Genomic DNA, 14697 nt, shown 5'->3' with positions numbered 1-14697 from the left:
CCAACCAACATACCAGTTTGGCAGATGGTAAACAGGATGTTACATTTATCAAAATAATTTTACATTATACACCAATTTTTAGTTTTAGAATATCCATAGATATTTTAAGACTTTTAACTCTTCCACTGGAATCAAGGAAATGAGCTCTAGTTAGAGCTATGGAAATTTTGGAATGTAGTCTTGCCATTAATTTGTGTGGCAGTTAATAGCCTTAGTCATGATCTGACTTGTCAAAAGCTGTCTCTGGCTTCATAGGAGTGTTTTGGCTAAAAGTGTGTCAGGTGGAGCAAGAGGAGCAGTGTGTGTCTTGGATAATTGGTGGGGAGGGAACAATGCATGATAATAATGCTAGTTTGTTAAGAAATGTTTGTAAGCCTACAAACAAATGCTCAGACTCAGAATTACAGTGACCTGTGCAATCTCAGCTCAGACCTGTATAGGTATGGGCATGTTTTCTGACAGTCTTAGACCTAGAATGGTCCCTGCATTTATTTATACTGTTCACCTTTGTCATGTTGATTCTCAGTCTCACTTTTAATCTACTTTGATTCCAGAATTTCTCTGCCAGTCTTTCTGTCTGTCTTTGCATGTTTAGGATGGCATTTTTTTCCTATTTTCAGTTCAGGCTTAATTTAACTTGCTATGGGAGTTTCAAGAAAATAATTAGCGTGTAGGTGTTGAGACTTAAGTGGTATATATTGTGCAGCTTGTATATAATAGCAGCTGTCAGGATTATCATTCATATAAAGAATGTTCTTCCCACCTCTGCCCTGCCCTCCCTTCCCCTTACAAGACTGTAAGAACTGGTTTCTGTTTGTGTATATATACACACAACCATATATAATATGTATTGCATCCTGAAGATGTGATTTAACCCTTGCAAATTCCACACTAGGTATTTCTTTGTGAATGTCAGTAGGTTACCTGGGTTTTCAAATGAGAAGAGTGAGCTCTTTAAACCTTTTTACCTCCTCAAGTGGGATTCTTTCTTCCCCAAATTTCTATGAAATTGAGGAATTCTACTATCTTTTCTCTGAAGAAGGTGATGCTTAGTCTTTCCTTCTTCTGCTGTCAGTTTGGGAGGAGGAAAAACAGTAAAAATCTTCCCCTGTTAAAAACAACAGAAAAAAAGATTACTGTATCAAAGAGGTCATGACTACAGCAAGTTTTGATTACTTATTTGCAGTTAAAGTTTGAGCATGATTTTGGGAATCAAACTGAAGTTTGGCTTTGTCAGAAAAAGAGCTTTTGTTCTGTCTCACAACTTGCCCTTTTAATTTTTGAGTGTAGGTTTATATTCCTCACTCTGATAGTTCTCAAGTACAAGACTGGTCTAAGGTTTTATCATACCGGGTATCTCTTAATGTAAGATGGTTTTCAAGGAACAGATGTTACATGTGTTTAACCCACATTGCTGATAAATGGGAAATTTGGTAGGCTTTAAATGGTATTCCTTTAAAATAAAGTGCAATCAAAATGTGTGTTTAAGTGGGTAACCTGGTTTTCTTTGATGAAAGTTTTTTTTCCTTTAGATGACCAAGTAAATTTATGCTTTTGAATATTCACTTTGTTTTAAGACCCTGAATTCTGTAAATGTTATCAAGTATGTGCATAATTGTCACCACAAAGCTACAGCTGAATGGTAAATTGGAGAGGGGAAGTGAAGCTTATACAACTAATGGTTGTGAGGAAGTAGAACAGTATTATTTTGCATGAATCCTTGATTTCAGAATAGTCTGTTAATAGTATACTTCCTTGTTGGGATGATGGTAGCAAGGAAAGGAATGTTTCAGGGAGTAAGTTTATCTGATTAGTAACAGGGAAGGACAAACTTCTGCTTCGAGCTCAAGTGATCAAAAGTAGCAATAGGTCACTTGAATTTTCAGATGTAATGTTTGTTCTGTTTTTTTAGCTTCTTCCGGGGGATAATGCCATCATTGAGGAACACAAGCGAGAGATAGTGGAAGCTAAGCAAATTGTCAGAAAACTTACGATGGTTGTCTTATCCTCTGAAAAGACCGAGGAAAAGGAGAAGGAAAAAGAAAAAGAGGAGGAGAAAACCGAAAAGGTGTGTGCCTTTGAATAGTTTCCTGCCCAAGAAAAAGATTTTAAATTATTTTAAACTAAACATAATAATTGTTATGAAAACATTTTTGTATTTTTTGAAACATGGACAGTTATGTACTTGGAAGGCTTGTATCTATCTCTGATTGCACATTCAATATAAGAAGTGCAAAAATGCATGGTTTGGGGTTCTGGATTTCTTGAGGTTTAATGTTCTTGATTCAAGGGCTAATTAATTTCTTTCCTCCCCCCCCCCCCTTTTTTTTTTGTATCAGCTCCAATAGGTATGACCCAGCATTGATATACTTCACAGTCTTTTAACAGCTGTGTTTTCTAGGACCTGTGACAGTATAATCCTAATGGATTTCTTAAAAATAAGGACATTAGTAAGAATTTATTTCTCTCAATCAAGAATTCGGACGTATAGAACTGCCAGAGTTATGAATGCTGGTATAGTTATCCTGCATTGTAGAAAAAGGTTTTAACTGAACACTTTTAATTGTAACTATCTGCTGTGCTTTCCATTAGATCTGTATCTTCGTATGTGTGAAAGTATACTCTTTATTTAAGGTGCTATGACATCATGTATTGTTCATGTTGCCCTAGGTCTAATTTGTTTCAGTGTGTCCAAGCTTTACTTTAAAAACAAAATTATTTAATCTCTTAGCAGCCTTTCTGTTGTCATCTTCATTTGAGTGTCTAAGTACTGCTCAAACATCTTTTTTAAAACAAAAAAAGTAAAATAAAAGCTTGATATTTGCATTTTCTAAGTGGCGTACTGGAGAGCAGGGAGGGGTCCATCAGTCTTCCCAGTTTCTGTTCTTAACTTTCTGTATCCTCCTGGATTCATTATGTTAATTTGTTTTGTCTACTTACTCCCATTTGTTCTACCCCACCTTGGTTCTGTACGTCTCTGACCTTCCTTTCTCCATCCATTTTTCTTGCCTAGCTTGAAAAAGCTAATTTCAATTTCTTCCTTCAGGCAGCTGATATAGTCACTGTTCTCTGGCTCTCAACTGCAGCCACATCTGCTGCTTAAACTGATTCCTTTCACTAGCTTTAAGTTTCTGACCTCTCTCCCACTCATTATTTCAATATCCCTTTTGATTATACCACATTGCTTTGGTCCACCTTCTCTGCAGAGAGACTGGTATTCTTTGAAGCATGCATGTCACCATGTTCTGATGGGAAACTAAACTCTTGATGGGACGCGGGGAGTGTATGTATTGCAAGTAATGTCAGAAGAATTAAGATAGTTTTTATGGCTAAGCTTTAGAATTAAGTACTAGGGAATTTTAAGCTGTGGCAGAAACTGCAACATTTTTCTAAAAGATTACAATGACAAATAACAAAATCTGAGCCTGTGTGATAGGAAAATGGTGAGCTGTACTTAAAAACAATTTCTGTGACACTTCACACAGTTATGCGATGCATGCTGTTTCATGAAGAGCTTGTTTCTGTGTTAGTATTTTTGTATGTGATTAGCTGTGCATTTCATAGCAATTAGTAGAGTAACAACATGTGAAAGCTGTTGACAGTCTAAATTTGAGTACTTGGTACATTAGAACTGCATACTGGATACAACTTTTGATATGGTACCCTGGAATAAATGCCTGGATAAGGAAAATAATGTTTAACAATTACTGACTTAACTTTTCTTTTAAATCCACAAAGTGCTTATTTTGCGTGATTAAAATTTATTATCGTCTCATGACTCTAATATGAATAATTTAATATTGGTAAATACATTACCTACTTTTGCCTCTTAAGATGCATTTGACCTAACTGAATAATAGGGAGATACTTGAGAGGTCACAGAACTCAGCAGTATGACTAGATTTGACAGCAGTTCCAGACTGACTCTTCTCTATGCCATGCATGCTTTTGCTTTTGGAGAGCATGTTTCAGAAGAGCTTGCTTACCTAAAGAGAGACCCAGTCAAGCAGCATGCGTGTGTGTGAGCAGTGACTGCTTTGGAAATGAAATAGCATACTAACACATAACGCCTAGAAAGACTGTGTGAGTAAAAACATGGTTTCTGATACAGTTAGTAATCACCCCAAAAACTCAAATTGCCAAAAATATGATGTCTAGTATTGAACTTTAACGGGTATGTTCATACCCATTAAATAACTGTTTTATGACTTTTTTTTGGTAATAACATGACTTGTAATTTAAGAATTGTATTGAACATGGATTTCGACCTTCCTGCGTACACTGCACAAGTAAAGCTTTTAAACGCTTTAGTAAAGAATCAGTGTACCCTTTTGTTATAATAGTATATATTAGCTTAAAAAGAGAATCCTTGGCATCAAAGGAACTTGAAGTAGTTGTGTGGTAAAATAACATTAGTGTGTGCATTTCTAATTGCAGATGTATGTTTTTCATCTTTCAGTGGCTCATTTTGTTCTGATGTGCACATATATTTTTTTTTCTCCCCCATGAAGGAAAGGCTAAAATTTCATTGCTACATAAGTTCTACATGAATATAGAATAGATCTGTGCACTTTGTTTTGTTCTGAAACTTTCCTCTGCATGTTACTTTGTAGTAGACTGTTTTCTGTTTTCAAAACTATCAGAAAAATAGTTGCCAGTGTTACAAAGAAGTTTTAAAAGGAAAAAAAAAAAAATTAAAAAAAATCCATGCAAGCTATAGAACCACAGAAGCGTCTGCTTTGTAATAATTTTTGTTCTTGTCAGTCTGTCTTGTCTAAATGCATGATATAAATAAAACTGGCCTTTTGCCTTAAAATGCTTAACTGTTTTGTCCTAGACTTGTCATCTTCCCTCCCTCGGTGTAAACATCATTTTAGGCTTGAAGTTACAGCTAGTTTGCAGTCACTATTCTTTACCATTAGTCGTTTACTAATAGACTTTTACCTTGAGGACCAGGGAAAACCAACTTACAACAATAAAATATATCAATACCATGCCCATGTAAAAATGCTTCAAGGCATGATCTTAATTGTAAATTCCTGTTTCCTCTTATGCCTATATCGCAGAATGGGATATTTGGAAAACTTCCTGTAGACTTGTACGTAAAACTAGACTCTCCTAGAGTAGATGCTAATGTGAAACTTATGATACTGGCAAACTAAGAGACTGGTAAAGGTTTTGGGTTTGGTTTGGTGTTGGTTGTTTTGGTTTGTTTTTTTTTTTTTTAATAATCCGATTTTGCAAGAGAAATTTTGGCAGTGCTTTTAAATCCAGACCAACACACAACGCAAAGGATTCTTAAATGCGTTGTTCTTAAAATGTCATGTAAAGAAATAAGCTGCAATAGATTGTGACATTTTGAAAAGTACACTAACAGACATGTCAGACAACTTTATAAACTTCTATTTTTAACTTTATTTTTAACTTTTTTTTTCTTTGATCTGGATGTTAGATTCTGCATGGATTGCTTTATTATTGCTTTTGAAGTGTGCTTATTGTCTAAATGCCTAGGTGAATTTTATTTTATGTATTTTTTTTATTATGTAGTTGAAATACTAGGGTTTTTTTTCTAGCTGTGGATTACAGCTGCATACTGCTTAAGGAGAAGAATTAAGAAGACTTTATGAATACACATTTTCATTAATTGTTTGTTATCTTGCAGCCTCCTGATAATCAGAAGCTTGGTCTATTGGAAGCTTTATTAAAAATTGGCGATTGGCAGCATGCACAAAGTATTATGGATCAGATGCCTCCGTTCTATGCTACTTCACACAAGTCTATTGCTATTGCCCTTTGCCAGCTTGTACATGTGACAATTGAACCTCTGTACCGCAGGTAAAGTGAAAAGTAGAATTCTGTTGCTACATAGGGGAAAACTAGTGTTTATTTATAACCATCAATTCAATAATAAGCCCAACTGTATTGGTACACTTCTAAAATTTTCACTTCTGTTTCATGTGAAATGCTGCACATCTTATTTTTCAGGGTTGGTGTACCTAAAGGAGCTAAAGGGTCACCAATTTCTTCTTTGCCAAACAAGAGAGCACCAAAACAAGCAGACAGCTTCGAGGACTTGAGAAAGGAAGTGTTCAACATGCTTTGTTACCTTGGTCCGCATCTCTCCCATGATCCCATTTTGTTTGCAAAAGTGGTGCGCCTTGGAAAAGCATTTATGAAAGAGGTTGGTATGACAGAACAGCTTGTGAAATACTAGTTCTGCTGATGTCAAAAAATGCTCAATTCTTACTAATTGTGTATATATTCAGATACTGAAACATAAAAAAAATTCTTTGACTAAGGACAAATTTGGAGAATCTTATTTTAATTCTTGATCATTTTTATGATCAATAAACATAACAAACATTTTTATGAACAACTTAAGACACTTAACCAGGAATATTTAGTGATAACTGATTTCTCATTACGGTCTTCATCTTTTAAAACATTGTGTATGGTTATTGGGAAAAAAAAAACCCCACCCAAAAAACCAACAAAACAAAACCAAAACCCCACAAACAAAATGGACATATGATACTAATTGCATGGAAGCTTTTACATTATTAGAGCGACAGTGTAGACAATGGGGAACAATAACCTAATACACATCCAGTACTTAAGATAGTACTTTGTATTCCACCTGTTAGGTTACTTGGGAAGTAGGTGATGTTGCATCTTTTTAATTAGTGGGGTGTCCCCATTATGCCAGTTAAAATGCTGCTGCTCTTGAACTTGTGTCGGTGACAAATCTCTGGATGCCACTAAGGATGGTTTCAATGGGGAGATCTAAAACACCTTATAAAGCCTTAAGTCGCCAACTTCAGAAATAAAATGGCCTTGAGATTTGTTGTTGTCTTTTGACCATATCTTTACCATGTATATATTGAAAGAGTGGTGGTATGACCTGTTTTAAAAGGCTGCGAGTTGAATTTATATTCTGAACTCCCTTGGAATGTACTCAGTAGCTTAGACTGAGGCTAGTGATTTCTTTTGCTACTTCTCTGGCAATTGCTAATTTGAGTAGCAGTTTTTGTTTTATTTTCAAGTCAACAAAAGAGGGTTTTTAAATTATTTTTAAATAGCAGCTCAGAGAAACTTTGCAATTGGAAATAATTTAAAAAATTATTATTGTTATTATTAAAAACAAACAAACAAACCCCCCCAAACTTAAAAATCACTGTTTTTGTTACTTAGCTTGTTATTTTACCTTAAAACTGAAAGTTGGAGAGGTTGGTTGATCTAAATGGTACTGGAGGGGAGATTTGCAGTTTTATAACTTTTTTTCTTGGAAGTATTTTTTATTTCAACTACAACTAACAAGTACTGGAATGTCAAAATTTACGTACCACCTGAGGGGAAGCTTTCATGTCCAGCTGTACTTGATGATGCAAAGCTAAGAACACAGATGATTATTGGGATTGATCTTTTTGTCTAACCTAAAAGATTTTGGCAAGAGAGTTTGCCCTCATCAGGTTCCAAGATGCAATGATAGGGTGATGGAAGCTGCACTAAGTTTGGGTTCCAAGTTGTCTTTGTAATAAAATCATGGTAAATTCAAGCATGTCTATCTTCCCCTACTTCCGTATCTTTGTAGGAGGGATGATTTCTCAGCATCTTCTCATCCAGAATGACAAGATTTCCCAGTGATTAATGTTTTTGCTTTATAGCATGCTTATTTCTTGCTGGCCTGTGAGAAGATTGGTGTATGAGTGATAACGCTATGTTCCCCTGACAATGCAGTTAATTTGGAAATTGTAATTTCAAGGGAGTAATCCATTTTGCTGCTGTCAGCAGACTATTAGGACTACTTTGTAATTAAGTTCAAGTATTGAAGGTTTGTGAGAAAGCCCTTGTTTCTTTGTGGACATGTACAGTGGAATGGAGATTACTTGATTATAGGAATCTCTTGTGCAGTTTTACTGTGAATATATGAATATAATAGTTTAATGTGTTTCTGACAAGAATGAGCAACATTTTAGCTATTTGCTCTAGGTTGGAACTATGAAGAAATTCGTCAGTGACAGAGTGGTTAAGGTAACATAGGGAAAGTTATTTTTAATGCACTATTGCCATCAGCATGTTCTAGTTATGAAACTACATTTAACACACAGTAGAAATACTTATAACTGGAGGTGATTTGACTGTAAGTTAACCCATACAGTAGTTTAAAAGTTAGACTACTAACATTGCACTGCAGCTTTCATGCTCAAGTGTACCTTTAAAATAATTGTGCACTTACTGGTGTGATAGCTTAATATGCTTTTGATGGTGAGTGGAACAAGAAGAGAGAAAAGTAAGTAACTTAATAATGAAGACTAAAAGCTTAAGAGGGAATTATTGTGAGAGGAAAGATGGGGAAAATAATCTATGGCTGTTGATAATTGGGTTGGATGTCCTGGGTTTGTTTTTTTAGGTAGAAGGTGAATGCTTAGGGCATTTTTTTTCCTCTTGCCAGTAAGAAAATTCAGTAGTTCATCTACAATAGTAAGTATCTTTGATACTTTAGTTTGTACGCTTTTGTTCAAAAAGAGGTAATAAGCCCCTATATGTGTAAGCAGTGCTTTTCATCTGTGCATTTGGATTTCTGTTCAAAAATGTTTTAACGCTGACAGATCTGGAAAATTAAACACTTAGTAGGTATGTGGCCCTTCAGGTTCATGCTTTTGCTGAGGTAGCCTTGTTCTGAAACTGTTATCTTAATTATGCTGCAATTAACATGATTGTCTTTGTTATAGTTTCAGTCTGATGGAAGCAAACAAGAAGATAAAGAGAAAATGGTGAGTTTATTTTGGAGGAAGGTGGTTTTTATGCAATATTGTAATTGAGACCAAATGTTTAATGACTGTACAACTCTTCTTTCTCTGTACAGTTTTATGCTTTAACTAATGTATGCTATAGAACTTGTCTTGATTTTTATGGGCAAGTTTGAGCCAGTCACAGGGGGTTTTTTTGTATTCTGGTCCTCTCTTCTTTTTTTTTTTTTTTTTTTCTTTCCTGCATTCCTCAAACTTAATCTTGTTCTTTTAGTCTAGTGCATGCTACTTCTTATTTGCTTGGAATCAGCTGGAGTACTTCCAGCTTTTTTTTATGTAAATACACTTTTCATGGTGGCCCCTTGTATCATAAAGATGGGCAAAAGCATAGAGAAAAAGAGAAGTTACAAGTAGGGGAGGTGTTTAATAGTACAATGGCGAATTTTTCTTTATTGGCTAACTTATTTCTTTCTAAATTTTCTAAATTATTGAATTATCAAGATTGATCACAATGAATTTTTTTAATCCACAAGCAAGTTTTCAGTATGAAGTTTGCAGTTTTCATTTTTATTTATTACTCCTCTTTCTTACTTGTCATGATTTCCTGACTTCCTGAATCATTGCAGAGAAAATTAGTCTCTTCTGGCTTTTTTTTGTTGCATGGTTGGTTGTGTTTTGTTTTGTTTGTTTTGTTTGGAGGGGTTTTGGCGGGTGTGTGTGTGTGTTTGGTTTTTTTCTGCTATGGTTATTCTAACAGCTCAGTGGGAAAGAGAAATGTTTAAGAAAGGGGGAGGATAGGATACTGGTAACATGGAAATCGGTACTGTGCTTTGGGAACATGTATAATGGCTTCGGGTTTTAATCTAGAATTTTGAAAATGGAAGTGTCAAAGAATACCTTAATAGAGTGAAAGTAGGTGCCAAAATCTATTTTCTCCTGTTGCACTTCGTGCACGTCCACAGTATATTAATTTTTAAATTATTTATTTGATTTGAAAATGAGTGCAACTTGCCGAAAACTTCAGCAGCTTTGCTCAAATACCTTATGTAGTCAAATAAAATATTGACAGTATGTATGGTCCGTAACTTATCTAATAAAAACATTTATGATGGGAGATACTTTTAAGTCCTTTTTAGATTTTTTTTTTGGGTTGGTTGGTTTTGGTTAGGAAGTCTTAATCTTGTGGCAAACTTGTTTTTTATCAGTCTACTAAGATGTGCAATTCGCGCATATCTGCATAGCATGCATAGCATTGCTTCTGATGTACTTACTTGATAGTTACCTCGAGTTTTTTGTCTTTATCTCAGGAGATACTGTTTAGCTGTTTGTTGAGTATTACCGATCAAGTCTTACTGCCATCTCTTTCTCTGATGGACTGCAACGCATGCATGTCTGAAGAATTATGGGGAATGTTCAAGACTTTTCCATACCAGTACCGGTGAGTAGAGTAATTTGTTTCCATTCTTTGGAAGTGGTCTCTTGAATTGTCAGTACTAAAAATAGTTTTCCTTTATAATCTCTCAAGGTACCGTCTTTATGGGCAGTGGAAGAATGAAACATACAATAGTCACCCACTTCTAGTGAAAGTTAAAGCTCAAACCATAGACCGAGCCAAATATATCATGAAGTAAGTTCTCTAATTCCATAAATAATAAACAACTGTGGTACAGTGTATTGCATGTCACTAACTGGAGAAAAAAAACTTGACAAATACATTCCTTTTCTAATGACTCAGTAATTGTACTGATTATCCTTGTTCATGAAGTATTTAATGTACTGTGATTAAAAACTGTCAAATAAGTAAGGATACAGACAAATTTGTCACCAACAAGGGTATTTCATCTGTGAAAAATATCCCATTAAATTATTTAAAACCTTTTCCATGGGTATGCTGCTGTTTGATAAATTGCTTTGCTTATGGAAGTGTCAATGTGCAACATATTTCCTCTAGGTATGGAGACTATTTAATCCAAAGAGTCTCAAAATCTTGTCACAGTTTCTGTTTCTGTAAGTTTGAAAGTAGGACAGTAAGTTGAATTGAATGGGATGATTAATTCTAAGATTAATTCTAATCTTCAAGTGGGCTCACAAAAAATTTCAGATTTACCTCAAATTTAATGTCTCTGACATCACTGTCAGGGATTTGGGTTCTCCATTTGTTGCTGCCAAAAGCAAATGCTGTGGTTTTATAATGTGGATAATTAGAACCTTTCTACGTAGGCAAGACAGAATAATTGTTACTGGGTAAAAGACTTTGGACTTGCAGCTGTGAAAGCTAGAAACAGTGATTTTGATTCTTTTCTGCCTTGCTGCATAGCTGGCATAGACTGTAAAACTTCACATCCCTTCTCTTGTATAGTAGATTCAATCGTACAGATGAGCCACAATGCTGTCAGTTGTTGAGATTGCTACGTGTACAATTTACTTTGTGTATCGACTTCAGGTTTCACGTTAAGTTCATATCTTCAGTAGGGAAAGCTGCAGAAGTGTAAAACTATGAAGTTAATACTGTTTTTCAGTGAGCAGAATGTAACAAATGTAAAATGACTGATCTGTGGCTAAATTAAATTTGCAGGAGATATCAACAGCGTCACATGCTATATTTATATGTGGTATAGGTCTTACTGACAACTTCGAAATGCAAAGTGCTCAAAGTTGAAACTAGAATACAGTCCATAGTAATATGGGGACAACTAGTTCGTTTGTACTCCATGTATGTTACAGGATTACAAATTTCAGATTCCCAGAGGAGTAATATTTCTTATGATCAGGTTTCTTAAAAACACATCTGCTAGTGAGAATTTAACTTCTGCAACTAATAAAGGTGTTTCTTCACTGGAACTAACCTGTTGTTTTAGTATTCTTTTAGCTTGTCTATTGCAATAAAGTATGTTCTCTTTTACAGGCGTTTAACTAAGGAAAATGTGAAACCCTCTGGAAGGCAAATTGGGAAGCTCAGCCACAGCAATCCTACAATTTTATTTGATTATGTGTGTATCTACATGTATTTGAATACTATTTCATCCTAACAATAGATATTAAAGTATAGGAAAGGACCTGCTGTCTTAGGGAGAGGGCAGTTGTAATTTCATTATTTTTTACTTTTGATGCAAATTTTAAAATATGATTATTTGTTCGTAGTGCACAGGTCTGAGATTTAATATGACAATAGCTCTTGAACAACCACAACTGCACAGAAAATGAAATCCACTTATTTATAGGAGTGAAGTATTTGATTTGAGATGGCTGAGGTGGGTCTCGGAGGTACAGGGATGTGCTGATCAGGTTATGCAGAATGCAAATTCAAGTTAGGTTGCTCTGGGCAGCTGTATGTGTGTGTGATGAAGATACATCAGGGTCATTTAGAGAAAACATAAAGCTTTGAAGTCTGAAATACACCTATGAAGTTGGAGAGGATTTTAAAGATTACTTGGTGCTACAGAATGCTTGAGAGGTGTAAAGTATGTTGATGGACCTCCACCTTACTCACAAATGTGATTTGTGGTTATTGATCTACCAGTTTTTAGACTTTACTTGAAGAGATTAATACTGTAATACACACACATATGCATGCGGGTCATGTACCAAAGAGAACATTCTAAAACTTTATTAACGCAGTTTACTTTGTATTCTTTCATGACCTAGGTTCATTTTTAAAAAATAGTTTTTTATTATTATAAGTAGCAACAGAAACTCTTACTGCTAAGGTTTAGGATTCTTAAGAAATCTTTGGGGGGGGGGGAGAGTGAAATGTTTCCGTGATTTTATTTTCTGATAATTGAGAAGAAAAATAATTATACAGAATTGTTTTTACATGTTAGAGACATGTTTCACTGATATCTTGAAGGTACTAGATAAATTAGTGAGATTACCTATTACTTTGAAAGTGGTTTAGGACCTTCTGAAAAACTGATTTCAAAGGATGTTTTGTGTAGGTTTTTAAGACGAGCATTGTTAAACAGTTTTGATTTATTATGTGAAAGATAAGAAATACTGTTCCTGTTCAGCTGAATGTCTTTTGTAACTTTCAGATTTTATCACAAATACAAAAATACGATAACTTAATAACTCCAGTTGTTGATTCACTGAAATACCTCACTTCACTGAACTACGATGTTTTGGCATGTATCCTTTTATGTAAGTCAATATATCTAGTTACTGATAAAGCTGCAGCTGTAGCCAGATTAAACCTGTTGTCTGTGAGTAAATATTACCTTCTGTTGTTTTCTATATTTGCTGCTTTTTGCTGGAAACTTCAGTGAAGTTTGCAAATACCTTTGCCCTCTTAGTGGGTTACAGAACCCTCTCTATTTGTTCTTTCACGCTACGAAAATTATACTTCATTTTTAAGGGTTTTTTACTACTTTCACTCACTCTATTCTTGAAGGCATGATGATCCTGTAAATAGTGAGGTAAATACTGCTTTTTAAGTTACCATTTCTTTCATGATTTTATTTTTTTATACCATAACTATGTTAGTGGATCCCTTATATTATGCTTGCTATACTTGCATATTATGTTCATACATTACAAATTGTGGAGCTGGAAAAACAGGTCTGTATAACTTTTGTTTTTACAAATTGAGGAAAAATATTCTCTTTAACTCTACTAAAGACTGTATCATTGAAGCTCTGGCAAACCCTGAAAAGGAGAGAATGAAGCATGATGACACTACGATCTCAAGCTGGCTGCAGAGTTAGTATTCTTGTTTTATTTATTACATTAATGTTTAAAATACTTCACCCTCCCTATGATCTACCATACTATTGATCATTATGATCAATATTTCACTTGGATCTACCAGCTAATTTTTTAAACAAGGCAGAGAGCTGGCAAATTTAATAAATAGGAAAATATTTTTTTATTTGTATTACAAAAATAAATTGTGTTTGTGTGTGTACTTCGTTAATGCTTATTTACCAATTAGTATCTCATGACGTGCAGTCACAGCTGTTTCTCCTTGCTTTAGGTCTGGCTAGCTTTTGTGGTGCAGTTTTCCGAAAATACCCAATTGAACTTGCTGGTCTACTTCAATATGTAGCCAACCAACTGAAAGCTGGGAAAAGGCAAGTGTTGCACAACTGGTCTTTATAAACTTAATTTTTATAATGTATTATTTTGGTGTTTGCTGATACATGGGTACTTGATGTAGTAATTAGTCTAGTAGTGGTAAAACTCCTTTCATAATACCAGGAAGGTTAAGAAATTTAAATAGCAGAAAGAATAATACCCTCTTTAGTATGTTATTTTTCCTTTAATTGTTTAACTGTGACACATTATTTTTGAAGCACTGATTTTTGATCTGTAACTTACTTTAATACAGTTTTCTTAACAACTACCCAGACAGGGAAAAACCCCTGCTGGTCTGTAATACTGTCATGGAAATTATTGTACGTTATTTAAAAAATAGGTATCCGTGATATAAAAGGATGTGACTGTTACAGATTTAGTTTTTTCTTTCTCAGAATGTCTTCTCTGTAGGGATAGCTCTTAACATTATAATATTATTTTAAGTACTTTGTTCAGTTTATTTAATGGCAGTCGAATTGCTTCTTGATATATCAATGTTAATCATAACTCAAACTTTTTTAAACAAGGTTTGCAACTTAAATCTTCCTTTCCCTTTTGTCATTCCATCATTATCACTTAATATTATTGTTTCATTTATTTATTTAATTTTAATGTGTTATTTTTGTCACATAGGTGAGTATCATCTTTTTTCTATTATGACTCCCCATATGCTTACTGAAAGACAGCTTATCCGTGGAGTTAACGCAGCATGTTATTTTAGGGTATTTATGTTGAGAAATCTAGTTTTTTCCCTTCCCTGCAATGTAGACACTCAGTCTCATGTGCTCCCCTGTCCCCAATTTGTTTTGTATTCTGATGATGGTACAATCACATTGAGCTACAGAGGAAGGGTAAGTAATGTTTCTTGTCTTTGCCC

At 34.6% G+C, this 14697-nt stretch overlaps 1 protein-coding gene across 2 annotated transcripts in view; it reads left to right on the top strand.

Moving 5' to 3' along the window:
• THOC2 (THO complex 2) overlaps positions 1-14697 on the top strand; it is a 55982-nt gene that overhangs the window by 18148 nt on the left and 23137 nt on the right. For both annotated transcript variants that reach the window (XM_010568974.1, XM_010568973.1), the window contains exons 10-19: positions 1913-2068; positions 5663-5835; positions 5986-6181; positions 8733-8774; positions 10058-10188; positions 10276-10377; positions 11656-11740; positions 12782-12875; positions 13365-13445; positions 13720-13816. In XM_010568974.1, the coding sequence (XP_010567276.1) occupies positions 1913-2068; positions 5663-5835; positions 5986-6181; positions 8733-8774; positions 10058-10188; positions 10276-10377; positions 11656-11740; positions 12782-12875; positions 13365-13445; positions 13720-13816 (1157 nt within the window). The remainder of the gene's footprint in view (positions 1-1912; positions 2069-5662; positions 5836-5985; positions 6182-8732; positions 8775-10057; positions 10189-10275; positions 10378-11655; positions 11741-12781; positions 12876-13364; positions 13446-13719; positions 13817-14697) is intronic.

The sequence above is a fragment of the Haliaeetus leucocephalus genome, unplaced genomic scaffold, assembly GCF_000737465.1.
Source record: "Haliaeetus leucocephalus isolate CR32 unplaced genomic scaffold, Haliaeetus_leucocephalus-4.0 Scaffold262, whole genome shotgun sequence".
In the NCBI taxonomy this organism is placed as follows: domain Eukaryota; kingdom Metazoa; phylum Chordata; class Aves; order Accipitriformes; family Accipitridae; genus Haliaeetus; species Haliaeetus leucocephalus.
This window is presented reverse-complemented; position numbering and strand designations above follow the sequence as displayed.